The sequence below is a fragment of the Nothobranchius furzeri genome, chromosome 16 (genome assembly GCF_043380555.1).
Source record: "Nothobranchius furzeri strain GRZ-AD chromosome 16, NfurGRZ-RIMD1, whole genome shotgun sequence".
NCBI classification, from domain to species: Eukaryota; Metazoa; Chordata; class Actinopteri; order Cyprinodontiformes; family Nothobranchiidae; genus Nothobranchius; species Nothobranchius furzeri.
Window position 1 is genome coordinate 45,112,510 of NC_091756.1, and position 27,474 is coordinate 45,139,983.

General features: G+C 42.5%; 1 protein-coding gene across 6 annotated transcripts; it reads right to left on the minus strand.

Annotated features, from left to right (window-relative positions):
* Positions 1-204: 204 nt before the first annotated feature.
* qki2 (QKI, KH domain containing, RNA binding 2) lies at positions 205-26,183 on the minus strand. 6 transcript variants are annotated; one of them, XM_015962828.3, is made up of 9 exons: positions 25,604-26,183; positions 19,567-19,715; positions 17,545-17,661; positions 7,753-7,896; positions 6,493-6,580; positions 5,996-6,280; positions 4,459-4,482; positions 3,749-3,823; positions 205-1,929 (listed from the first exon to the last, which is right to left on the minus strand). In XM_015962828.3, the coding sequence occupies exons 1-9, from the start codon at positions 25,743-25,745 to the stop codon at positions 1,907-1,909; spliced, it is 1,047 nt and encodes a 348-aa protein (XP_015818314.1). In that variant the 5' UTR covers positions 25,746-26,183; the 3' UTR covers positions 205-1,906. The 6 variants fall into 6 exon arrangements, with proteins under 6 accessions (XP_015818314.1, XP_015818313.1, XP_015818316.1 ...); XM_015962827.3 differs by having other exon boundaries at positions 3,749-3,826; XM_015962830.3 differs by lacking the exon at positions 4,459-4,482 and having other exon boundaries at positions 25,604-26,182.
* Positions 26,184-27,474: the final 1,291 nt, after the last annotated feature.

The window sequence follows — 27,474 nt, forward strand, 5'->3', positions numbered from 1 at the left end:
TGTGATGTCCACTTGAATTGCAGAGGAAGACAAGAAAAAAGAACACACAGAAAAGAGAAGTGGGAAAAGCACAGCTTGGCCATTTCCCTGCATTTTGGCTAAAGTGTCTGCTTGGTGTTTTTTATTCCCTCTCTGTATCTAAGGTGATTAGTATGCAGAAAGGAAGCTGTTTTGCATAATTAAGAGAAAAAGCACCAAAGTTGGTTAGTTTAACAACTAAGAGTTTAATAAAGAACAGAGTTACTCCTCAGATAAAAGTTAAAAGATCATTCAACACTCATTTTTCTTGTTTTTCATTGTTTTTCTTAGACACACTTTTATTTAAATGTTTTTAAAAATAATCTAGTGCAGAGACAGATACCATTAAAGTGGTTAATAATCACAAAGTGGCAACAGTTAGTAACCTACACTTGGCACCAAAGAGTAGATTAATGTTGAACTACACTGTTAATTGTCACACTCGTATACAAAAGGCACAGAAGGCAAGCGATGCGGATCTCAAAGGGCTCAAAAGTTAAAACAGAAAACATTAGACTCCAGTTTTATCAGGACATGAAGAAATGATAACCGGTGACACACAAAGGATAGCTCCGCTTCACAAATCATGTCTCCATAATGAGGCATAACCTCTCTCTTCTGAAAATGTCATTTAATGTTATTCTTCTGCATACAAAATAGAATATAAAAATACAATATAAACGTGTTACAGATGTTACAACTGCATTATATATGTGTGTGTGTGTGTGTGTGTGTGTGTGTGTGTGTGTGTGTGTGTGAGAGTAAAACATGAAACATGCAAAAATCTATGGATGACTTCATCTCCTTCGGCATATTCAAACAAACACAAAAACAAAGAGAAGCACATGAAATATAACACTGTTTTCTTCAGACACTCGGAAGCTCACATTTAATGAGCAACATCTTTTGGCACTCTTAATATGTCCTAATCAAAACAAACCCACATGAAATCTCATTTATGTGACGTTTAGGTGAAAGATTGAACATTGTTCCTTGGCTCTGAATAAATAAAGGCACTGCTGTTCAAGCTCAGACAATACTGTAGTGTGAAAAAAGGCACAGGCATCGTCGTGAAAGTGACAAAAGGAGAGCAGCCGAGTCGCTGATGCTCAGGCTAGTGAAACCCATGGACAAATTGGCATTTTGAACTCCAGCTTGTTCTTATACTGAGCACCTGTTGCTTTGTGCTGGAAACAGTTCTGTGCTGGCATTTTCCTTTCCTGAATGATGGCTTTTTGTAGCAGATTAAAGATATCAAGAAGTAATTGATCTTAACCCATTTACACTTAAAAATAAAGTTGTAAAGCAATCACGTCTTCCCTATATGAAAGATGTCACGATAAGAACATTCTTGACACCAGGTTTAGTGTTATGCTGAAAAAAGGAGCATTTTAAAACAAAAAGGTACTGGCTGGTGGAAAAATACTTAAAATTTCATCATGTCTGCTACAGTTTAGTGTTAATGGAGGGTGTTTGTGCCGATAAGTATCACCAGTATCAGTTAAGTTACTGTGTTATTATTAGAAGTCGTTATTATTGCATCGCAGAGGCAGGGATGGGTTTAAAAGCCCTTCACCAGTTGGAAGCCCACTCCCAGTAAACTCATGCAGCTGTTACAGATAGTAAATTTTGAGTGAAGACTAATTTTGGAAGTTTAGAAGGAAGGCACATTTGGTAAAGTTGGGCGGGGTCCTGAGGTTTTATTCCTGTGAACGCTGTCATCTGGTTGGCTGGTTAGACTGAGGCAGCCGGCTTGTTCCCAATGTTCTGGTCTCTGGTTGGCTGGGCCGAGGGAGTGGCAGAGCCGTGGGCCAATGAGCACGCCAGCAGGCAGAGATGGGTGGGTCATCAGTGGGCGGAAAGGTCAGAAGGTCAAGGAGGGGAGGGGTCATGGGTTAGTTGCCGTGGCAGCTAGAGTTAGACGGACAGACGAGGAAAGGAAACAAAAAAGGGCACATAAAAGGGGACATAAAAAGAAAAAAGATAGAAGAGAGATTAGTGTCAGCTAGTGGCGTCGGGATGACAACAAGGCAGATCTAGTGCAGTCGCACAGCACGAGGGTCATTACATAGAAGCTGTGCAACACCTTCATGAGCACCACACAACCATTCACACGGACGTGAGGAGCAGTCGGTTAGCGGAGACCACATGTGCTCATGAAGGTCTTCACAGGCTGGCAGAGGCACTCCTCTTGCTGTGAGACTGCTGCTATAGTGATACTACTCATGCTAGCTGGGCTACGCCTCGCACAGACAAGACAGTGAAACCATGGACAGACAGGGAGACAGCATGGTTTCATGTGAGAAAGTGACCTTTATGTCCAAAGGAAACAAAAATAAAAGGTGTCCAGGCTTCAGAGGGACTCTCACTTACTGACAAGGAGCGCTTTTGTTTAGAGCAGCAGGCGTAAGATCTTGATGATTAAAGGTCATGATTAACTGATTATTGATTATGGTTTGTTTTATTGGCTTTGTAGTATTAGAGTAGCACCTAAAACAACTATGGTAAGCACAGAGGCGCCGTAAGAGACAGTAATGAGAGGTTAAAGGATGGTGATTTTAGAGAAACAGCTTAACAATAAACAGACTAACTACAAGAATTTAGAGGCTTTGGCTCGCTTTAGAGATTTGTTTCAATACTCATCTTTATTGCCTTTTAGTGTCTTTTTTTTACGTCCATCGTGTACAACAAGAGCACCATGACTCACACACACATAATTTTTGTAGCTAGCTAGTCCATTTCTCCATTTCTATTGCATAAAACAGTCTCGACGCCTGTGAATCGAGAAGGTCCTCTCTTCTTAAATACACAGAGCAAAGTCACTGCCTTCATAGCCACCTCAGCGGTGGCTAAAACAGCAGTAGCTACTATGAATAAAGTTTACATGGAGACACTTCATCTATAAAAAGCATATCATAAAACAAAGATAAAAATTTACAAACTAAAAAAAACACTACAAGTATTTCCAAGCGATCTTATTCCATAAGCTTCATATAAGCACTTAAATTCTTAAAATCCCTATATACAAATTTATTTTGCAGCTAAATACATGGTAACAGCACCACTCTGGCTAGGAAATAAATGAAAGATGTAAACAGTCCCAATGATATAGTCCAGTGGGCGACTGATAAGACCACAAACAACAGTATTGGATACAAAAGAGCTCGTAACACAGACTTCAGTAGTTATCACACGCTGTGTTTTAGTAGTAAAACCTAAAGATCACGATGAATCAACCGACCCTTAGAAATGATCCTTTTTACTTTAACTGTCATGTAAGAAGTGGGCGTAACACAGGATTTAATACATTAAATGTTTAAAAAACGTCTGTGGAAATCGAGTGGAATGAGTATAAATAAAAGTTTCCACAGTATTTATGAGACCAGAAGTAGTACTGAGGAGAAACGACTCAGGAGTCACGAGGACCAGGTCACATGAATGGAGCGATCCATTCTAATTGAGAAGATCCCGGTCTGAGCCGTCCAGTTTAAGTTAACAGGCGAACAAAGGCAGGCGCTGCAGCTGTCTCCTCTAACACGGTTCCTCCCAATCTCCTCACCTTCACTGCAACAATCACTGAAGCTGCTCGGTCTTTCTGCCCGATACAGTATTTCTGTTTTTAAGGCATGCCATATTACAGACACATGTAAACTGAAATTGGTCCATTGGTCTGCATGCACACACACTAACACACACATATACACATAAAGTGGCTGGTGAGCTAACTAACCTCTGTCTGTGGTCACTACCCTTTGGTAAGGATGGATTCTCTTGTCGTGGCGTCGTACCTTAGTGGTCATGGCACCTGCTAACAGCCATTGATATTACCAAAACAAAACACAGAAGGTTACTCATCAGAAAGACATCAGACAGTCCACCCATGGCAGCAACATCAGTGAAACCAGGCATTTTACCAAATGTTCAAGGCTTAGGGTGAAAATAAAACTTGTTGCATCTAAAAAACTGAATATTTGTTGCTTTGTGGTCTTTTGTTTCCCTAAAGAAATTATTAATCCAAACTGCTAACTTCCAACTAGGCTTCACTAGTAGACTCAACTTCAGCTGAACGCAAATCACTTTATAGCTTTAATATAAGCTTTACCATTTGTTAAATCGCAAACAGCAGCTCTAGAACATCTACAGGTTCTTTAAAACATGTTAGAATTACAAGCGGAAGCTGAATTATTCAAAAAAAGTTAAGTAGTCATCACACCACAATGCTAGTCTGCTAATACAAGGAGGAAACCCACAGGAATGGACATGTGACTAAAGTCAAGAAGTGTGTCATCCTAGAGAAAAAGCAAACTGTTTGCTCTGAGATATCTATGTGCGTGTGTGTGTGTGTGTGCAGGGGGGTGTGGGATGGAGGGGGAAGGAGGGGTTTCTGCAAGCCAGTCCATGTGTGTGCTATCGCTTAGCCTTTGGTTGGGAATGCCATACCTGCAAAAACACAGGGAGAAGGGACTGTTAGCCCGGCAATGAGCTTCAGCATGCATTTGTGCATGATGAGGATGTATTACAAGAGCTGGATGTGACAGCCAATCAGTGCCAGAAGCAAACTGAAATCTTGCCTTGAAGCACCACAGACAGGGACGTGTATTTCACATTAATCTTGTGCATGTTTATATGAAGCGGTGACATCCTGACGTTAAGACAACTTTCATCTTCTATCTTCTCTGCTCCTCTTGACTTTGTGAAATTCTAGGTGGTTAATTATCCGGGCAGTGAGCCTGTGATGGGCTGTTTATGGAAATACTTCCCTAAATGCCAACGTGGGCAGTAAAACACTAAGTCTGGAGATGTTTTTCAAATATGAATAAAGCAACAAAAATTCTAATGAAATATTTTTACTATAACTGTTGTAAAAATCAAAAATAACAAACATAGACATAATTAGTAATATTGAAACTGATGCAGTTTGTTTTTTATGCATTTATTTATTATCTTTGAAGCAAGTTGGTATAGTTAAACCTTTATTTGACAACACTGCACAATTATTGGTGTCAGAGGTTGGTGTCATTTTTTTAGTAACATGCTAATAAGTTTGGGAACCGCTGGTTCATAAGATTCTTGTAGCTTAATGAAAATGGGGTTTTTCCCCTTCAAAATAATGCTACTTTAAAAACAACAATGGGTGACAGTCTTCAGGTTGTCAACCCACAACTGTTGGTAGTTTTAGCAACTAGTGAAAAATGTTGTTTTTAGCAGGGAGAAAGTTTCAGGGCTTTTCTTTACTTTGGTCTTCATATACAGCTGACTGATCGCTGAGTGGTGCTTTCTTTTAAAACATTTACCTGAATTATTCATATATAATTTTTACTCACACCTCTTTACCAGTTCTCTTTTATTAAAAAAAACATTGCATTCATAAAATGAGCCCAGTTCACACACAGTCATGCAAATTTTTCATCAGACCCGCCGCTTCCAACAATCTTAAGGTTGTGAACAATTACTGTAAGGACTCTAAAGATAATCTTATCAGATAATCCTATCATGGGTGGTGTGCTATGAGAGCTCTGGTCCACTCAAAAGCACACTACGACTGCTCCGATCATAAATCTAGGCTTTCAAAGATGTTTCACTGTCTTAGTCTGATTTATGGAGATAAACAAACATGCTGCCCGTAGAACGTGATGTTCAGAAAGAGAGTACTGCTCCGCCATATTTGTCTACTTTTAAATCGATTTTTATATGGAACAATTTCCCATCTGAGAGGGGAATGTTTGTGAGTGAACGTGGTTCACATGTAGTATTTGCTGAGTTTCTGCATAACACACATCGTAGGATCAAAACTGATTTTTTATCACCATTTTTCCTGTCCTCTGAGTGACTCTGAGTGACCTTCTGGCTCACTGGTGAACAAGGAAACGTTGATTATCAGTTATGACGAGCAACTTTCATTGGAGTCCAATATCCAGTTCTTATAATACATCCATTGACCATGTATGAGAGTGATAAACTGTTGACTGCTATGTACCTAATACTCCAGTTGAGTCAATCGGGTATTCCAATATGGAGGGAGTGAGTGTGTAGGGGTACTCGTAAGGTGTGTAGATGATCCCAGATTCGGGCCCTTGCTGCACCAGAGCCGGATGCGGATTAGCCCCTGGCACGAGGGTGGAGCTCTGGATCTGACGGATCAGAGGCATGATGGTAGGCGTGGTGACGGGGGCGGGGTTTCGAAGGGTGGGGGGCAGGACGGGCGTTGGGCCTGTGATGATCCGAGGCGCCTGAGGAGTCGCTAAAGGGAAGGCGGCAGTGGCTGTACGGCACACAAACATAGAAAAATGCAAGTGTGTGCACACCCACACCAGAGCACATACAATAGACAGGGAAGAAGAGGAGAGAACAAACAGTTCATTTAACAGGAGAAACAGAGGCATTGTTGATAACTACAGTAGAGTCCTGTATCCAGACCCCTCCCATGTCACCCACCAACACTCCTCCTTATGCTAACTATGAAGTCATCCTTACGTGTCTTGACATTGGCGTCTCTGTAGGTCCCATTGAGAATGGCCAGCTCCATCAGCTGCATTTTCTTCAGGTTGTCTTCCCCCTCGGCCTACAGCAGCACATGGAAACAGAATGGCAGAGTCAGCTAACTGAGTGATGACTGTCCTTCCCAAGAAAATCAATAAACCTTTGTCAATCTGGTCAAAAAGTCAGCAAATTAGGCAGACGGATGGAGCTTACCACAAACCAAATCAACTGCTGTCCTACATAAAAACATCTGGGCTTTCATGCGTGCTGGCACATAAAAAACCTCCCACATTGTTTGAAGTGGAGTTGACCAGACCTCAAAACCAGCCGCTCAGCCACATAAGACATATTCCGTATCAAACACGCTCGCTTCTTAGCTCCAGTTACAGTCTGGTGAAAAGCTTGACTGATTTGCATTTGGAGAGAAAGGTCAGCTGGGTTAAAGCAACACATATCACTGACGTTATCCTCCTCACACGAAGACACAGACCTGCACAAACATGGGTTAACAGGTGTTCAGACCCTGACTGTCTCTACACACTTATCACACCCTTTAATGCTGAAGGTTTGACTGGACGTGACAGTTGATTGCTGCTGTAGGAACACCCCTCCTGCTGCTCTTTTCAGATTCTGCCTATTGTTGCAAATAATGCAGAGACAAAAAAAAGAACAAGTTTGGGGATTTAGAAAAATGTGCTTTTGTTCCAGTTTGTCAAACAACTGATAATACAAAATGGGTATGCGTCCTTTTCAAATTCTGGCGTGTTTCTGATTTGTTGTCACGTTGACGAGTGTGTATGTATGTTTGTGCTCCTGTAGGGGGGCGGTAGGTGGGCTGGAGAATCTGAGAAATGTTGAGGAGAGCGATCAAAATGTTCTTTTGTGAAGACAGAAAAACTAGGGAATACTGTAGCTGGTAGTTGGGTATGAAGTGAGTTGTGAACGAGTGAAAAGAGTGATGGAGTGGGGAGAAGGAGTGAACAGACTCTCCATTCATTCCCTCAGTCTTTCAAACAGCCCGGGGCTACCATGGCAACCCCTTTATGCGTGTTCCCTAATTACCCTAACCCCTTACACATACTCTCTCATCCACACAAGGACACACAAAAAAGACACACATACACACTTCTTGGGCTTGACAATCCCCTGCCCCCTTCCATGCATACCAACACAGTGAACGCTCATCCTCTCACATGCCCATTCTTCTAGAAATATTATAAATAAAATGCCACGAAGCACATTTCTAATACTTACAGCAGGCACAAGAAGCTTCTTGACCTCGTTGATGGCTCGCTGGAGCTTGATCTTGGCACGGTTGTGTGTGTCCTCCACTGTGATCAGGACATGGAGGTCCTCGCTGAGGTGCTCCCAGTTGGGCTTCCCTCGGTTCATCTCCTCCTGAAGCACAAACATTTTAAAAGCTCGGTTTGAATGCACCACACAAATCCTGGTTCTTTACCATAGACAGGGAACAGGATTTCACTTTTCTTCTTGCTTGGCTCGGTTTTTGGATCACACACAAACAAACGCACACACACAAGGCCCAAGGTTGTCCAATGCAGCTTTGGAGGCGTATCAGACTCATGAAACGACTATGTTGTTCCTCGGTGGTTACACAAGATTGGCGCTGCATTTAAGTGAAGGGTCAGGACTCGTTGTGTATTATCTCTCTAAACGTCCCAGTACTGCTTTCCTCTCATCTTCTCCACTCAGCTCTGTGTTCAACACCAAAACTACTTCTGACTTACTGTCAGCTTAATAATGAAATTATTGTTAAGTCAATAAGTTAAACTCGTTCGTGAGGCCCCTTTCCTGTAAGTAGTGTAACAAAATGGGTTTGTGTGGCTACTTGTGTGCTCGTTTGGAACAGTTTTGTTTTTCCAAATAACTGGAATAGCTTCTTGGATCTGGAAGCAGTAAGTTTTGACACAGAGTTGCTTTCCTCTGTGTCAAACAATCCCAACACTCTATTTAATCTGCCAACACACCAGTAACATCAATTAAGCCTAAACTGAAATAACTCAATTACAATTCTACTGTTGTTGGTTTTGAGGAGTCCCATGTGGATAGATTCACTTTGAATTTGCTTTATACTAACTGTGGTGAATTAGAATTTTTAATGGGTACTTTTTTTTAATTGGCACTTTGTCGAGAAGTCATATATATACATATATAGTATTTGGCCATTGAACCAACTATGTGGAGGAGTTGTCTTTCAAGCTATCTCTGCATGCAGCTGGACAGCACTAAAACTAAACAGAGCAACAAACAGCATGTTCATCGCTACAGAAATCCTTAATGGGGAAGTCGACCGTACATTGTCAAAAAAAATAAATCTTCTTTCAAAATACATGACTCAGGTACCTTTATTGGCTCGTGTCTCAAAGCAAAGTCAAAGCCTAAACACTCCAAATTTGAGGCCAAAAGCGTTTCAAATAAGGGCCATTTCTGCTCCGATGCCATCTTTGTAGTTTTTAGCCATTTTTAATGAGCGCTGTTCCTGAGCCAATGCTATCATGGTGGTTTTCTCCGTGTCAGCTCTGTGTTTAGCCCACCCAACAAACATTGTGCACAGTGATTGACAAGACACAAAACTGTTCTGGCCAATGGAAGACCTGCTGAGGCTACAATGGTGCTTGACTAGATCGACCTGCAGAGTAAAATCGTTTTGCTACTGCTATAGTTGTCTAAATTTTAGGCTACCTCCACTCTGCATAATAAACATAAACATAAACATTACTTTGTCACATAGCAGGACTAGAAGAAATGGATCTTTTAAAGTCACACACACTGATGTGTGTGCGAAATTTGTTCTCCGCATTTGACCCATCCCCTGGGGGAGCGGTGAGCTGCAGACAAGCCGCACTCGGGAACCATTTGGTGGTTTAATCCCCCAATCCAACCCCTTAATGCTGAGCGTCAAGCAGGGAGGCATTGGGTCCCATTTTTTCTAGGTCTTTGGTATGACCTGACCAGGAATCAAACCCTGATTTCCCAGTCTCAGGGCGGACACTCCACCACTAGGCCACTGAGCTGGTCTTTTCTGGATTTGTCTGTGGGCATGTTCATAACCAACCTCCATTCATTAACATTACACCTTGTAATTACAACTATTTAACATAATACCAATCATGCATCCCTTTTCTTCCGCTTATCTGGAGATGCGTCACAGGGGCAGCAGCCTAAGCCGAGAGGTCCAGACTTCCCTCTCCCCAGCCACTTGGGCTAGCCCCACTGGGGGAATCCCAAGGCGTTCCCTGGCCAGCTGAGAGACATTTCCTTCCAGTGTGTCCTGGGTCTTCCTTTAGGTCTCCTCCCAGTTGGACGTGCCCGGAAAACCTCACCAATGTGGCGTCCAGGAGGCATTCTAACTAGATGCCTGAGCCTCTCAATGTGGAGGAGCAGCGGATCTACTCCGAGCTCCTCCTGGATGACTGAGCTTCTCACCCTGTCTCTAAGGGAAAGCACAGACACCCTGCAGAGGAAACTCATTTCGGCCTCTTGTATCAGCAATCTTGTTCATTCAGTCACCCAAATATAATACCAATCATGTAGGAAAACTCATAATGCTCAGCAACTTGGTTAAATTAGTAAAAATGTCACATTTGCTCCATTTTTTATACTTTTGACACAGCAGACTGACTGTTGTCCATTTGTCATATTGTCCATCCAGTCACTCTACTACTGATTATTCAAGGTGGAGTTGCAGAGGTAACAGATCCAGAAGAGAAGCCACCTTTCTCTCCAGTGGTGGTCTGCAGCTTCTCCCGTGGGACGAAAGGCCCCCGTACAAATAGGATATATAATCCCTGCAGCAAGTTTTGGTTCTGCTTCCTCTCAGTAGGACATTCTGAGAAAAATCTCAAAATGTCCCAATCAGCTGTTCGGACCACCTCAGCTGGCTCCTACTGATGTTGAGGAGCAGCACTTCTACTTTGATTACCCCTCAGATGACAAAGCTCCTCGTTTTCTTGCAAAGACTGGTCCCAGCTGCCAAACAAAGTGAGCTTTCCAGCCAGGATCTAAAACTCATGACCAAAGCTGAGGGTCAGTACATTTACACTCCAGAGTCTTGCCTGTCTCTGTCCATCCCCTGCTGAATTCCACAATAACTCCCAAGAGTAAACAAGAACAGAACCGCAAGTTCCCTCATTAAGACTAAAACTTACTTTTATTAAGTTCTTGTTTTATTTCCGGGTTAAGAACCAGGGCTTCACTAAGCAATTTGGCAGAAATCTGCACATGGGCAAATGCCTACGGCAAAATTAATGATTAGTTCAGAAAAAGCTGACCACTGAGTGTACAAGTAAAACAAACTAAGAGTGACTTTCTAGTCTATCTGATTAATCGTAAGTGAACTTGTGGAACTTGGAGGAACAAGATTAAAAGAATCCTGATTGGGGAAGTTGACCAAGCTTTGCAGGAGGACACGGTTTTGCAAAGCCAAACTTGCACAAAGTTCTAACGATTGTTCTTTGCAAGCCAAGCCATGTTTTTATTTACATTCAAAGCAGGGAAGCGAGATTGAATCACAGATGATCACTCAAGACAGATGTGGAGACATATTCCAATGCCAGGTGTGAACTCGTGAACTCATAGCTGTCCACTCAAAGAAAGAAAGAAAAGGATCTTTTATAGCACCTCTGAAGTTAAAATCACGAGGCGCTTCACACAAACAAAAAAACGATGAAAGTACAAAAAAGATCAAAAATTTTTCTAAAATACGATCAAAAATATGTTCAAAAGGATCAAAATCTGTTCAACAAAAATTCTAGTAAAATTTAACCTTCTTACGCTTCCCAGATTTATTGTTTCATCTCTAAAAATGTTGTAGATTTAGAAAGAATTACTTCTAGAATTGTTACTAGGGCTGCAGCTATCGAATATTTTTGTAATCGAGTACTCTATCGAATATTTTTTTCGATTAATCGAGTACTCTAATAAATTACCCTTTTGTATTTGTAAACCATTATATCAAATAGCATGTTATAATTATGAAAGACCTGTTAAAATGAGCAAGCAATTGCCAGTTACTCTTCAAGTTTTATTCAAAATTAGTTTGCAAAACTTCAGCACTTCAACTTTACTTCACAGTAAACAAATGGCTGTGCAAAAAATAAGTACACAACCTGAGCCGATTTTCCCCTCGTGCGAGAATCTGCTAGCCTGCAAGCCAGACAAAAACTAGGAGGATAACTGTTGAAGTAGCGCTGCGAGCGGCTGCGGCCCAAACAGAACTAGAACCGCTCACGGTGCATGCGCAAACAGCTCGCCGGCTGTTCCCTATTAACACACGTCCGTTTTAATTTCAACACTTTTTTTCTCACACAATAACAAGGATTGTCGAGAAAGCATGTTTGCCGTGGTTTTGTCAAATTATACTGATCACAAAACATTTATTTACTTTCTTTCGTTTTCCTCTCATAAATACCCATGTCCTCCTGCAGCAATCCTGAGGGACAACAAATATCAATAACAACACAATAAAAACTCCGACGTGTTGTGTAAAAACTGCTATTTTTAAGCACATTTTAAGTCCGACGTGTTGCTACCAGACGTACGGTGTGAGCTGAAACTGAGTGCTACAAACGAAAAAGTCGCACAGTGTCCGCAGAATATATAGAAAAACAGGCTAAAAAGCATTATCTTGTAGAGGCTCCGAGTCCGCATGCAGAAGTGACATTTACAGGTGCTGCAGCACGGAGGATGTGGTGTTGTGGTAGGCTTAATCCATTTTACAGTATTTTCACTGGACTACGTTTTCCACCTAACGACGTGAAAAATGGTCCCACATCTTGACATTTTCTGTCTTTTTCGCACTCCACCGGGGTCCACGTTGTCCGCCATGGCTTAAGAGAAAGTTAAGTTACATTCGCTACTCTCGTGTGCAGTCCAGTGGGCATGTGCGTCACTTATTTCAGTCCGGGTGAAACATGACCACGGGCGACTGCAAAGCCACGAATTAATTAAATATGAATTAAACGAATCCTCGAGGCAGAGAATTTGACTCGAGGATTTTTTGTACTCGAATTATTCGAGGTACTCGAGGAATCGTTTCAGCCCTAATTGTTACCTTGTGAGATTTAGCCAGTGTAATCTTTTAAAGTTGAGGTTAGAATAAATGGACAAGTTACATAAATAAGTGAAGTAATGTTATTTATCTAATGCTGATTTCTTTAATTAAGACCTAATAGAGATGCCGTTGTATTTGTGAATTATTTGTCTTTACTAACTCCCATAAACCTTTTCTCGATTGTGTCCAGAAAACTAAAAGTCTTATATCTCAGCGAGTCGTCCTTGCATTTTGTTTCCTCTGAGGCTGTTTTGTCAAGTGAGATGTTTCATTCTGAAGAACACTGAAATTCAACATCTTTTTCTCTTCTCCCCCAGCTGCCTCCCACTGTGTCTCTGTTTTCCTTCCTCTCTGTCTCTGTGTGTTTCTCAGTTTCCCTCTGAGGGGCGTGCAGGGTAGGGAATGTGAGAAAGAAAGAGAGAGAGAGAGAGAGAGAGAGAGAGAGAGAGAGAGAGAGAGAGAGAGAGAGAGAGAGAGAGAGAGAGAGAGAGAGAGAGAGAGAGAGAGAGAGAGAGAGAGAGAGAGAGAGAGAGAGAGAGAGAGAGAGAGAGAGAGAGAGAGAGAGAGAGAGAGAGAGAGAGAGAGAGAGAGAGAGAGAGAGAGAGAGAGAGAACGAAAGAAGAGGGGATAGTGAGGGCGGTGGAGGAATGCTGGACTTGCTCCACCTGCCGTTTGGAAAGCTTGAGCTGACTCCGTCCAAGAGCAGACACCAAGGGAGAGGAAGGGAGGACAGATGGACGGAACACCAGAACAGGAAAGAAAAACTCCACAGCAAAAAGCCATTGTGAGAAGAGGATGGATAAATAAACACGATACATGGATAAATAGACAGAGTGATAGATCAAGACGCAGAACGCAGTGGATAATATACAACTTCCAATGCCTCATATAGGCTGCATGATAGTTAGAAAAACATGTGTCTGGGATATTATTGTTGACAATGGTTGTGATGACAATAGCATGTGGAACAGAAAACTCCACTTAAGCTTCATTTTCCTCACTTTCAGTGAGCTTTAGCATCTCAGCAACTATCTGAAGCAGTTGTGGGCATCAAGGGAAGTGGCAGGTCATCACTTTGGCCAAATATATAACTGTCACACAGAGCATTAATTCAAAACACTAGAAAAATAAAAGCTTGTGGTTTATAGCTGTCCAAGCAGTCCTTTGAGATATCAATATTTCACAAAATGATTTTTCACTTGCAAGACCTTTTGGATACACTGTGCAGGACTAGTGTAAATAATTATCATTCATCACAAAGAGCCAAAGAGGATCAATAACTGATTAACTTTTGGAGTCAATCTGATTCAAGATTGTTGGTAAACACCAAGCAAAGCCAACACAGAAGTGACTAAAGTTGCAGTTCTCTCCTCATCCACTAGGGACTGGCTCCAGGAAGGAGCAAGTTCCCATTGACTCCCATGTTAAAAATGGCAACTTCACAGCTGGAATGAACATGTTAACAGCCAGGTTCAAAACCCCATTTTAGGTTTAACAGGTTAAGTTTATCGTCATGACAACTCTGAGGGGGTGAATATTTTTTGTAACTCAATTTAGATGTAATTAAATAGTTAGGGGCATGTCCTTTTGATTGGCAGGTAGCAGATTAGAGGAGAGGGTGCTCGCTGCAGAACTACAAAGGCGGAGCTGCACCAGAGTCAGCCCCGCCCATTCACGCAAACTCAGCCTAGCCCACTCACTTCTTCTGTTTTTGTTTTTTAACTTTATCGCAAACTAACCTGACCCACATGAATTACGGCTGTTACTAGTTTAGAATTGTTAATGCTATGTTCTATGCTCCAATTAAACAAGAAAAATATAACTTGCTGAATGACAAAGCCTGAATATATCCCAAAATGAAAAGGTTTCTTTCAGCAAATATCTGCCCACAGCCGCTCCAACAAAAGCAGGCTAAAACAGCATTTAAGGCTTGTTATTGTGTGGTCTCTAGTCCAGTGGCAAGATCGTCTGACTTAAGTTTTGCTTCCCCCTCTGCTGATGCTGGTTCGACTCTCGGTGGGGTCAGCAGCAATCTATTTAGCCAGCTGAAACATTTAATTTGTTTATATTTTAGTTGTATTGTTTATTTTCTGCAAAATATTTATGTCTCTAAAAGTTCTTTGAATTTGGTTGTTCCTAAACAGCATTTTAGTTGAAACTCTGCTCACAAATGGACTCACACTGGCTAAATAAACAAATAAATAAAAAAAAAACACATTAGTCATTATATTTTAAACGGTATACCAATAAATTGTTGTAAACATAGTACTGGCAAGTGTAGCTAGAAAAGAAGAAAAATGGTTTTAAACTACCTTTATACTGCCGCTACTGGGAGGCGAACCTGCATCCCAATCTAACTCCACAACCACTTCACCACTACATCTGATAAAAAGCAAGTGGCGTTACATGTAATTGTGCCGTCCAGTGTGTCTTTGTAGATGGGATGTATGGTTTTTCCGGCAGTGTCTCAGTAGAAGTCATTTCAGAAATAATTTGTCAGAAAATTCCCAGAATATCCAGATTTGAGAACCAAGACCAGACCCGCTTCGGGGGAGGAGACCAAACTGAAGCTGAGATGGGAGGAAAATGCATGAATGAGGCCAAAAATGGCTTTGGCGTGTTTCTTATGAGGAAATGACAATATAACATGGTAAAAAGTTCCAAAAGTTAGATTTTTAATTACATGGCACCTTTACAAAAACTGTTGAATTAACTTCTCAACTCCGTCCTCAATCTTGCATTGTAGATGATATTAGCTATAACACCCTCTTTGGTTCCAGAATGCTATCAAGTCTGACAACTGGAAGGAATTGGACTGACTCTGATGGAATGGGCGGGGCTGACTCTGGTGCAGCTCCCCCTTTGTGGTTCTGCAGCGAGCACCACTTGGACTAGAGGCCGACCAATATATTCAACTTTTTCTATATTATCTAAATTATTTTGAAAAGCTGATTACAAATTTTTTATAAATTGGACACTTTTTCATTGTTTACACCTAAGGGAATATTCCACCCCTAAGTAATTTTTTGTCTGTTAGATTTCCCTGAGTTAGATAAGTGAGAAAAGGGATTTTGTAGCTAACAAGCTCAGTCATTCTCCTGATCTGGAAGCAGTAAGTTTTGCTGTAGCTTAGCATAAAACAATGTAAGTAAAAGGAAGGTTCTAGCATATTATTAAACACTTTTTTAAACCTGCCCTTTGTCATCGGTCCTGTTCATAACGCTCATGGAGGATTTCTAGGCGCAGCCGTGGTGTTGAGGGTGTGGAGTTTGGTGGCAGGAGAATCTCATCTCTGCTTTATGTGGACGATGTGGTCCTCCTAGCTTCATCAGGCTCTGACCTACAGCTCTTACTGGAGAGGTTCGCAGCCAAGTGTGAAGCGGCTGGGATGAGGATCAGCACCTCCAAGTCTGAGACCATGGTTCTCAACTGGAAAAGGGCGGCTTGCCAACTCCGGGTCGGGAGAGAGGTCCTGCCTCCAGTGGAGGAGTTCAAGTATCTCGGGCTCTTGTTCACAAGTGAGGGAAGGAGGGAGCGGGAGATCGACAGGCAGATTGGGGCAGCGTCTGCAGTGATGCGAACGCTGAACCGTTCTGTTGTGGTGAAGAAGGAGATGAGCGGGAAAGCAAGGCTCTCGATTTACCAGTCGATCTACCGCCCAGTCCTCACCTATGGTCACGAGCTTTGGGTAATGACCGAAAGAACAAGATAGCGGATACAAGTGGCTGAAATGAGTTTTCTCCGCGGAGTGGCTGGGTCAGCCTTAAGGATAGAGTGCTCGGACATTCGGGAGAGACTTGGAGTAGAGCCGCTGCTCCTCCATATCGAGAGGAGTCAGTTGAGGTGGTTTGGGCATCTTGTTAGGATGTGTGTTGAAGCAGGGAAGCATCTAAAACATGCTGGATACCGGCCTTTAAGGAAGCGAGTTGTCTACCCCGATATATAGTCGATGATAAACACAAACATTGTTAAAAGTCAGTTGATCCTACAGACACTGAGCTACAGTTTGGTGTTATAGCAGCAGTGAATCATCCCCTCAACACAATTCAAGATCTGCACTTGTTCAAAACGCAAGAGTTAAGCATTGGTAATGACCCTGTTACTGTTAGTTAAATATGTCATGAGTCAATGGATGGATTTTAATGAAACTTCACACACTAAAAATCTTCACCAAAATCTTCATGCATCATTTTGTGATGTTGCTTCAAACACGATGTGGTTGAACGTATTAAACTTCCCCGGTTCTGTTCCACAACGGGAAACTTGTGCATGACGAGTGTTGCACTGAGCCACACTGTCTTTTTCAGAATTTTAACAAAAAATACTGCCACACGGCCGACATCGCTCTTGTTCCTTGCTACTTTGCTAGCACATCCTGTTCTGATCATGTGGGCTACGCAAGCTGGATCTGGGAGCTGCTGGATATAATTGCTGGAACAGATTTTTAAGCGAGACGGACTGCTAATATCGGAGATTTTTGATGCAGTCTGATATAATCTGATACAGTTTTATTGGGCAAATATCAGACCTATTTCTAATATCTGCCCATCCATAGTAGACGCTAACCGTTAGTGTTAGCAACTCCACAATTAGGCAAAACTCATTCAGGCTTTTGTTATTTGTGGAGATAAAATATCAATATTGCAGAGCAAATGGAGATAGTGGAAGAGTTGCATTGCTGTTAGCTAATTAGCTAGCATTTCATGAATGATAATGACTAAGACTCCAAATCCTGTGGCTTTCTGCCCCCCCCAAAATAACTTCATCTATCTGAAAGAGGCGCACCAAAGCTTTTTTTTTCCCCACAGAAAAAGATTCAAGAGGCATTCACTCAAACTAGAGTCCATGGAGGACTTATTGAAAAAAAAGAGTGAATGAGCTTTAACATTACCTAAAGATCCAAAACCAAGACTGTGGCAGACAAAAGTAGAATTTGAAGAAGTAGAGGTTATGTCTTTTTTTTCTTTTTTTACCTTCTTCTTGTCCCTCATAGAGCCCTTTCCTCGCACCATAATTTTGCAGCCAGTCTCTGCCTCAAGCTGTTTGGCCGTCAGTCCACGTGGGCCCAGGATCCTTCCCACGAAGTTAAACTACACGAAAAAGAAAAATACAGAATTAAAAATGTTAAACAACAAATTGGCATGAAAAAAAATGCAATGCTTTTTAGCTTTTTCATTGTATGTTTGTGAGTTTGCCTCAAGCCCCCACAATGCGGCTCAGAAATTGGTCTCAACCCGGAAGTACCAAAAATTGCAGTTCCACCCTCATCCGCTGGGGGCTGGTGTCAGAAGCGAGCAAATCCTCCATGACTCCCATGTTAAAAATACCAATTTCACAGCAGAAATAAACATGTTTACAGCCTGGTACCAAAACATGTTTTTGGTTTAAATGATCTAGTTTACACTCATGACAACTCTGAGGGAGGTGAATTTTTTCTCACTCTTCTGTTTAAGTGTATTAAAAGGCTGCCGGCTTGTGGAGCTCTGGGATGGAAACCTTTCCACCCGGTTCTCCCCAGCGGCAGCTCTGCGCATCTCAGATCGCAGCGGCGCTTGTCTGCTGCGCGGGCTGCCGGCTTGTGGAGCTCTCGGAGACCTCTGTGTTCCACCCGGTTTTACCCAGCGGTCAGCCCGGCGTATCTCTGACTCAGAAGCTCTGGTGTTGTGCACAGTTAACTCCGGTTGTAGCTAGGTTGCTACCTCTGTTAGCTTAGCTCCCACCTCCGCATTAGCTTTGGGTTAGCTTCAGGTTAGCTTGTAGCTAGTTCGACCGGGTGTCGTCAGTTGATCCCAGCCTTACAGCCCCACCCTCAGCTCCTCCTCTCTTCCCTTTTATGGAATTGTCTGGGCTTGACGGAACCTGTGACACGGTCAAAATGGCGGTGGTGGTCACCTCCCATTTTAGTACAAAAACTTATTATTGGAGCCTATGGAAACCCATTGTCCATATATGTATGTCGATGGTTTGCCTTTGACTTTTGTGGATGAATCAAGTGTTTGAAGATAAAAATAGCTCATTATACTGGTGCTGGCTGGTGTCAGTGCCATGACGGGACACGGCCGTTCTCTTAACCTTATCTGTCACTACCCCTGAGTGATTAACCAGACAGCTGCCCCTGTGTGTGTTGTTTCTTTGCCACCACCCCACTGTCCTCTTCCCCTTATTTCATAACCATCACCCAGCCTTGTACTCCATTAATTCCTCCACTGAATTTTGTCTTCCCTGATGTTCACTTCAGTAACATTTGTAAAACATTCCAAGATCTAGAACGACCCTGACTCACCAACACACACACACACACACACACACACACACACACACACACACACACACACACACACACACACACACACACACACACACACACACACACACACACACACACTTGATTCCAGACAGTGGAACTGCTCTCTAAATTTAACCTTTCCAATGCACTCCTGTGTGTGTCCTGTTAGTCTGCCGTCATGTGAGTTAGGACAGCTCGTCATTGTAGTGGGTGATTGGCGAGCGAGCGGATGCATGAAGAAAATCATGTGAGCAAATGTGGATCAACACAGCTCACGCTGAAGTGCTCGGCTGCACTTATCTTTATATTTGAAGGAAAAACTTAATCCAGCTTTTTAAGCTTTAGTTTGGGGGCTGGAACAATCTCAAAGCAAACTAATTAATAGCAGAATCTTTCATTTTTGACTCAGTAAATATAAAATAATGTGAATTTTTTCACTTCTTGGGTTTTGTATTTTTTTAACTGAGCGGAGCCACCAGTCCTGGTTCATTATTGACCTGCTTTAGCTCCAGATTACATCACTGGGTGTGAGCAAAGATGATCTCAGAATGAAATCAGCTTTTAGATAAAAGCTAAATGCCTCCATGTAAAGGAGTCACGCTGACTTTCTGGTAGTCTTTCTGTAAATAGGAGAAAGATTAGGTGACAACAGAACAGGGTAAACAGAACTCTTCTGAAAAGGTCAGAGGTCTTTGGTTTGTCAACTCACGTCGGGGTACTCTTTGACAGGCACGTAGAGCTTCTCCTGCAGCTGAGCCACGGGACCGACGGCTTCGGGAAGCTCCTCCATGTCCCGCCCGTTGAACATGCCGCCGTTCAGTGTGTCGTTGTACATGTCTTTGCGCACCCTGCCAATTTCTATGAAACGGAGAAAGACAGAGCCAGATAAAAGTGGGGTTGAGTTAAGTGAATTGAAAGAATTTCTCATTTCTTTTATCAGACGGTCAGTTTGTGTGGACAGTGACCCAGTGTCACCAGAATAACAAGAAGCTCTGAGCATGACAGCTCAAAGATAGATAAGCAGAAAGGCATTCTGCACCACAACGTAGAATTTAACTGCTGGATGCTTCTGAATCAGGTCTCCTACGTTACTAATCGCGTTCCCCACGGATACTGTTACCTGGTAAATCTACAAATAACGTCAAGGGTGAGTCTGCAGCTTAGGTTTACTTTTTCAGTAGTAACTAACTAGAGATGCACTGGCTCTGGTTTTGGATACTGATTTCTGATTTTTACACTGCTGTGACCTGCTACTGGAAGAATTCGAAATTGTTAATCAACTTAAATTATGGTTTCACTTTTATTATAGAGATATGTGACAATGCTAGGATTAATTAGCGCTTAACAACGTTAAGTTCACAGATGGAGAAAAGAAAAAGTCTGATTTTTGAGTTTCAGATTAAGTCCACCATAGGGCTGACAATAATTCCTTAACGACATATATCTAGGGATAGACACAATGTGATAGAAAAAAATGAGTCAATAAAACCTTCAACAAAAGGTTCACTTTCTTTTTCCATTATAGCCTATTGGGTAGCTTAATGCTAGAGTCATTATTAACTACTAGCCAATCAAAAACACAGACCCAGGCACACTCCCTTACTAAGACCTCTCCTCTCAACCCTAAGCAGACAGCACGTGACTCGCAGCAGGGAGAGGTGGCGCATATTGTCCCCAACAAAGGTTAAAGTAGTTCCCCAGAATGGCAATATTTTAGTTTTTACAAGTCTGACAAAAACAAACAGTTGTTTGCTAAATTTGAATGGAATCGATAGAAACCAAGTCTGGTAACACAAATGACTAGTTTTATCATAAAGTAATGACATAAAATGCCCAGGGACACATTTAAAATGTATTTTCTACATTTTTATAGTTATCAATAGTTTTTTATATTGATCAATATGAATTTTTTTATCAATAGGCTATTTTTTCTATAACGTCCAGTCCTAGTCCATCATACTGAATACTGGCCTACTCCAAAAACCAATGCATCTCTCACACTGATGGGTTTGCAACACTTTTGTGGAAATTCTTTTTGAACCAGTTTTTTTTTATCTGTTTCTTGTTTTGTTCACATACCTATCCAAAGGTAGTTTTGAAGTAAGATCTTACCAACGGATACCCATTAGGGTCAAAAAGCCCCGGGGAGTGCAAACTTCAGCAAAAATGACGAGCACATTAGACTCCCTTTCATCACTGACAATGAGTGAAGAGGTAAATGTGTAAAACGACAATGTTTATGAATAGTGAAAGTTATGTAACCATTTCTTACAAATCAGTCAAGCATTTTGTCCTCAAGGGCTCCCGTAGAAGGAAACATGGCATCTAATATGGCGTCGCCCTGAGACAGACCCATTCCCATGTATTTTAGACCAGATTTTTATGGTTATTTGTTATGAAGCTGCCAATATTTTTCAACAACTGGACATCATTTAATTCATTTTCAACAACATTTTGATGGATGTTTCCAGAGATTAATGATAAAAACTACATATTGTCTCTTTACAGCAAAAATATTATAGGCAGAAAACATGCACTTTAGGGCCCTCAGCATGCTTCCATGCAAGCACTGAAAACTACGAAACAAAGGCTCCAAGCCTCGGCCAGCTGTCTAAAGGCTGGAGACTGAACAGTACTGAAAGGGCATATGGGAGAAGGAGGCATCACACAACAGCGATGCAAAGTGGGACAATCCACCACAAAACTGCAGGGTGTAAGATGTTGGCAAGGAAAGCTTAGATGGAACACCACAACCAAGTGGCTGGCATCGTGTACAGAAACATCTGTGTAGAGTATGGACTGGAAGCCCCAAGAACAAAGTGGGAAACACCATCTAAGGTGGTGTGAGCCAAGCTCCTGTGGGACTTCCAGATCCAGACAAAATGGTGATGGCGAACCAACCGGACATTGTGGTGGTGGACAAACAACAGAGGACAGCCATTGTGGTTGATGTGGCAATACTAAGTGATGGCAACATCAGGAGAAATTAACATAAGAAACTAAAGAAGTACCAGGGCCTCAAAGAGGAACTTAAGAAAGCCTGGAGAGTGAAGACATCAGTGGTGCCCGTGGTCATCGGGGCAGACATCTCAGTCCAGAAAAGTGCCGTTCTAGGAACAGCTAAGATACTGCAGAACCCTCAAGCTCCCAGGCCTCTGGTAGAGGACCTGTGCTTGGAAGGATGAGACCACCCACAGAGGGTGAGATGGGAATTTATATACTGTATCTCTTTTACATTTTTAAGAAAAAATGTACATAATTCCTGAAAGGGTTAAAGTCCAGGTTGCTGCTCAAAGAACATGATCTTAGAGATGCCAAAAAATGGCTGGATACTGGAATCAGCCAATATTCTGCATCATTGAATGAATCAGTGACTGGCCAATCTGAAACTCACAAACCAGATTATTTTATATGAATGGACCATTGCCAAGCAGAATTTTACAAAAAAGCCTGACATTTTTCCCAGTCCATGACCTCACTGCCGCTCAGCCCTAAGGCACTCCGGCAATAACAGATCTGATGTGGAAGTTTTTACCTCCACAATTTTAATAGTCAAGTTGGTCAAATACTAAAATGCAAATAGGATTCTGTTATAGTTACATAAGATAAGATAAGATAAGATAAGATAAGATAAGATAAGATAAGATAAGATAAGATAAGATAAGATAAGAGAGTTGGGATGAGGGATGAGGTCCTGCCCCAAGTGGAGAAGTTTAAGTACCTTGGGGTCTTGTTCACGAGTGAGGGAAAACTGGAGCATGAGATCAACAGGCGGATTGGTGCTATGTCTGCAGTGATGCAGGCGTTGTACCAGTCTGTTGTGGTGAACAGAGCTGAGTCAGAAGGCAAAGCTCTCTCTTCACTGGTCGATCTACGTTCCTAACCTCACCTGTGGTTATGAGTTTGGGTAGTGACCGAAAGAATGACATTGCGGATACAAGTGGCCAAAATAAGTTTTCTCCACAGGGTGTCTGGGCTCTCTCTTAGAAATAGAGTGAGAAGCTCGGTCATCCGGGAGGGGCTCAGAGTAGACCCGCTGCTCCTCCACATCGAGAGGAGCCAGTTGAGGTGGCTCAGGCATCTGGTTAGGATGTCTCCTGGATACCTCCCTGGTGAGGTTTTCTGGACACGTCCAAAGAGGAGGAGACCTAAAGGAAGACCCAGGACATGTTGAAGGGACTACGTCTCTCTGATGACCAGGGCACACCTTGGGATTCCCCTGGAGGGGCTGGGGAGAGGAAAGTCTGGGTCTCTGCTTAGGCTGCTGTCCTCGTGATCCGACCCTGGATAAGCGGCCGAAATTGATGGATGGATGGAAGATAAGAAAATATTTAGCAGTTTACAGCTGTACAGTTTACAGCTGTACAAAAACTGGAAAGCGGAAATGGATATTTACGGAAGAGGATTAGGGCCACTGAAAAGAAAAGAAAGAGAATTCTGACTTTTTATATCAGAATTCTGACTTTTTCCCTTCAGACTTTTTTTCTCAGAATTAATAAAGTTAGAATTCTGAGATTAAAGTCAGAATTCCGAAAAAAGTCAGAAACGTATTTCTTTTCAGTGGCCCTAATCCTCTTCCGTAGAGATCAAATCCAGAATAGGAAACATGTCAGCCAAAGGTTAAAAAAAAAACCATCAAATTACTACACTGTGTTAAATAAGAAAAAAGAAGATGATAACGTAAATATACGTTCAAAGATTTGGCAGCAGTACTGGGCTGCCCACGGATGTGCCTGACAATAAATTAAAAAAAAGACTATAAATCAGCTCTACTAAACAGTTATATCAGCCAATGCTGATATATAAAAAATGGTAAACATTGGCCTGATGTATAAGCCAACTGATACATCGGATTATCCGATGCAATTTTCCACTGCAATTTCATATTTTGTGGATGTTGTTTTTTTACCAGCTTTTTAGCCACCAGTGTTTTATTTTGTCCTGATATCTGTCAAAAAGTTCAATACAATAACTTAAAAACTGCATAAATGAAGTAAAAGCTCTAACTAAACAACAAGCTGAAGCCTGATAAATGTCTAATCTTTTTGTTTTAAACCAGTTTTTAAAAAGATTTGCAATTTTTTATCTGTTTCTGTAGCTAATAACTTTAAAAACAGGTAATTAATAAAATATGTTTTATTAAAAAGAAACTAATGAATAAATGTAGGTTTGCTTCAGAGGCGCTGATATAAATGAGACTTATTTCTGTCTGTCTGTGTTTGTTTATGGTTGTCTCAATGACCGATGCTTGCCTCTGATACCTTTGTAATGACACTCTAGTGCAATAATAACTGACTACAGCACCACACACACACGCACACACACACACAGACCCCAGTTTGAAATCACTCACACATACCAACACACACACACACATGGCCGAATAACTGCCTTGGGGCACAAATATCATCTGACCTAAGCAGGCTGACAGGCATGTCTCCCTCCTCTCTGAGTGTTAAGTCTGACCATAATAACTACAGTATCACACTATAATTACAGCCACTGCCAAAGTGACAAGAATGATCCTCTAATAACCTATTCTGACCCAGCGCTGGCAAAAGGTGGCCATTAAAGCACACACAAACAAACAAATCTGCACAGGCAAACAGGGCCTTTGTCACACTTGAGTTAAAAGTAGCTGGAGGAAAACGAGAAGTGAAAGAAGAACCAGAGAGCTGGTCGAAGGAGAAAAAAGATAAAAGGGGAGAAGTGACGAGACTTATCGTCGCACTTCAACCTGTCACAGGATTAAAAATAGAAAGGACAAGGCTGCTTGGTTGAGACAAACATCAACGCCTTACATAAACTTTTGTCTTTTAGTTTCGAGTTCTGATGCTTCGGTTCTCTGCGAGCCCAGAAGACGCAGGCAGGCTGAACACCACTAAGGGTGTAAAGTCTTTTTATGTGAACCACAGGCGTCACGTTATCACAGCTGTCAGTCCACAACACCAACACAACGAGAGAAGTTGACCTGTTTGTTAAGCCGTAGAGGTCATCTGGTATGAGAGCAACTTTGCTGTGTCATGAGACCTGTCACACATGTGCAAAAACAATAGCAACAGGCCCGAGGAACGTGTAGGCACTTTAAAATGACACCTAAACACAAGGAACTGTGTGCTGAGAGACGCTTGAGTGTTATATGCAACTGCACCTTATAAATAGGGTTGGATTTCAACAAGTGGACGGCATTGATGAGTTGAAGAGACGAGATGACTCGGGAAGCAGCTTCAGATCAGATATTTTACACATTCACATGCTTTCGTTCCTGCACAGGGATGGGCTGCATAAGCCTGTTCATTAGGTCACTGGGAAAGACCAACAACTGTCTGTTTGTTCCCATCACCGGCTCTGTGTGTGTGTGTGTGTGTGTGTGTGTGTGTGTGTGTGTGTGTGTGTGTGTGTGTGTGTGTGTGTGTGTGTGTGTGTGTGTGTGTGTGTGTGTGTGTGTGTTTAAGAGAGCGCTCTACTGTTCCTCTCATCAAGTCCTAAATCTGACTTAAGACAATAAATACACCCCATCCACGCATTAACCTGCCGGATGTGCACGGTTGTAAGCCCGCTGTGGGTGAAACCAGCCAGTGTGAGAATGTCATCATTTATCTTTGGGATCAAGTCGGTGTTTAGGGGACAACTCTGCTGCTGTCACGTTTCAGAGGAATCTGCTCAAGAATCAAACTCAACATTCTGAACATGAAGTTTGTTGATGTGTGCTGAAGGGTGTTTGGGTCAAACAGAAGCTGAGTTACCTTCATCCAGCAGCCGCTCCAGATGCGTGAAGATGCCGCTGAAGTTGGGGAGGGAGCTCATCACCTTCCTGTCGTTCATCAGCTGCATTAGATAGTCCGGGTTGGACTTGGGTCTCTCCTTCACCTCTGTCTCCCCAACCATGTCTCTTGATTCAAGCGACCTTTCTAGTAGGAGAACTCGGTACTGTTTATCCCACCTAATAAAAACAAACACGCCCCAAAAAGGATGATCCCGGGGATTCCTGCAGCCGCGAGTCGCAGACCGCCTCGTTTAGCTAGCGGGTAAAATTCAACTCTCAGCTCCCGGGAAGCGACTGTTCTTCGGTCAGTGAGCCCCGTCCTCTTCAACGGTCCCCCCACCCCTCTTCTCGGCTCTGTCCAGAGTTTGAAAAAGTTCAGAGGGGGAGTTTGGCACTTGTTGGACACTTAAACCGACTCCCTTCTTCTTCTCCTGCCACCAGCTCGTCTCCTCCGCTCGTGTCCGTCCGGTGTGTCGGTGTTCGGCAGCGGGGACCGAGGCTCCCTATCATATGATTACAGTACGGCAGCAACACGACTGTCGCGAGCGCGCGGCGCGGCGCCGATATCACAGGGGAGAGAGGAGGGGGCTCGTGCCCCCCCCCCCCAGCCCCCGCCCGCCCCGCGCCTCTTCCTCACTCGCGCACGCGCGCTTCCCTCACTAATTTTAAAAGCTCATAACAGTAAAACGGCCCCATGAAGGTATGTACACTTGTTGTACAGCAGCGGCTGTCCGTCTCTCCTGTGGAAAAAGTGTGTTTATGCCCAGGTACCATCAGATATTCAACTTTTATCAATAAATTATAAAAAACAGCCCAAACTCCGCACTTTTACAGAGTACTGCACAAAACTCAATACAATAGGCTATTACATCTTTATCAATAAACTATCAATGTGCTAGTTTTTAAACGTTGTCATGTCGTGTGTTGTTTTTGCTCCAGAAAATAAATATAAAATGTCATTAACTTCTAAACAGTGCATGTTTTTTTTGTCATGTTCATCAATGATCTCTGCTTTAAGAAAACAAGATTTCTGTCAAAAGCTGGAAATCACAATCCTTTAACATTCCAGCTAATTCAGCTTATTCATGTGGAGTCAGTCAAAAATCATTCCAGGGTACTTTAAAGACACGTTTGCTGAACAACTGTGAAAACTGTCCTGCTTAAAAACATTCAAACCGTAATTTAAAGCTGCCATCTTAGATTGTGGAAGTTTAACGTGTAAAAATATCTGCCATTTTTAATAAATAAAGAGATGTTTATCATACTAACATTGTTATTTTTCTCAAATGAGAATCCAGTAGCCATCTGGGTTTACTGGTTTCCAGATAAATCTTCTCCTGAGAGTCAAAACCCCGAATGCCAGGCAGCCACACCCTGCATGCTGAGAGCATTTGTTGGGGATCCTGAAACAATAAGGCGGTGCAAGGGTCGCATTTGTTCTCTCTGGGTGGCTCCTGCAGCTTATAGGAAGAAGAACTGGTACTGCTGAAGGAGCAGAGAGGTACGAGTGTCTAAACTTAACTTGCTGTAAGTCACACACACGTGCACGGAGACACACAAAGACAGTGGTGTGCCCATGCATGCCTTGGCTTAAGCCTCTTGTCAGGTGCTGTTGGCCTCCCACCTGGTCTCTCCCCCTTGTCCACTATATACAGACTGTTTTGGCCTCTTATGATTGAATCTCTCTCTCTCTCTCTCTCTCTCTCTCTCTCTCTCTCTCTCTCTCTCTCTCTCTCTCTCTCTGTGTGTGTGTGTGTGTGTGTGTGTGGCAGCCGGGATTGTAGTGTGGCAGCAGTGCTGGTAATGGCTGGTCAGCTGGTATGGCGAGTATTCAGGGCGGGGGCTGTGCAT

Bases quoted from the DNA above. Each gene is read 5' to 3' on its own strand.
- qki2 (XM_015962827.3), bottom strand. From the start codon at position 25,745: ATGGTTGGGGAGACAGAGGTGAAGGAGAGACCCAAGTCCAACCCGGAC. The intron at 19,716-25,603 runs GTAACTCAGCTT...TCCGTTTCATAG, and splicing joins GGAGCGGCTGCTGGATGAAG to AAATTGGCAGGGTGCGCAAA. The intron at 6,281-6,492 runs GTAAGGATGACT...TGTGCCGTACAG, and splicing joins AGACGCCAATGTCAAGACAC to CCACTGCCGCCTTCCCTTTA.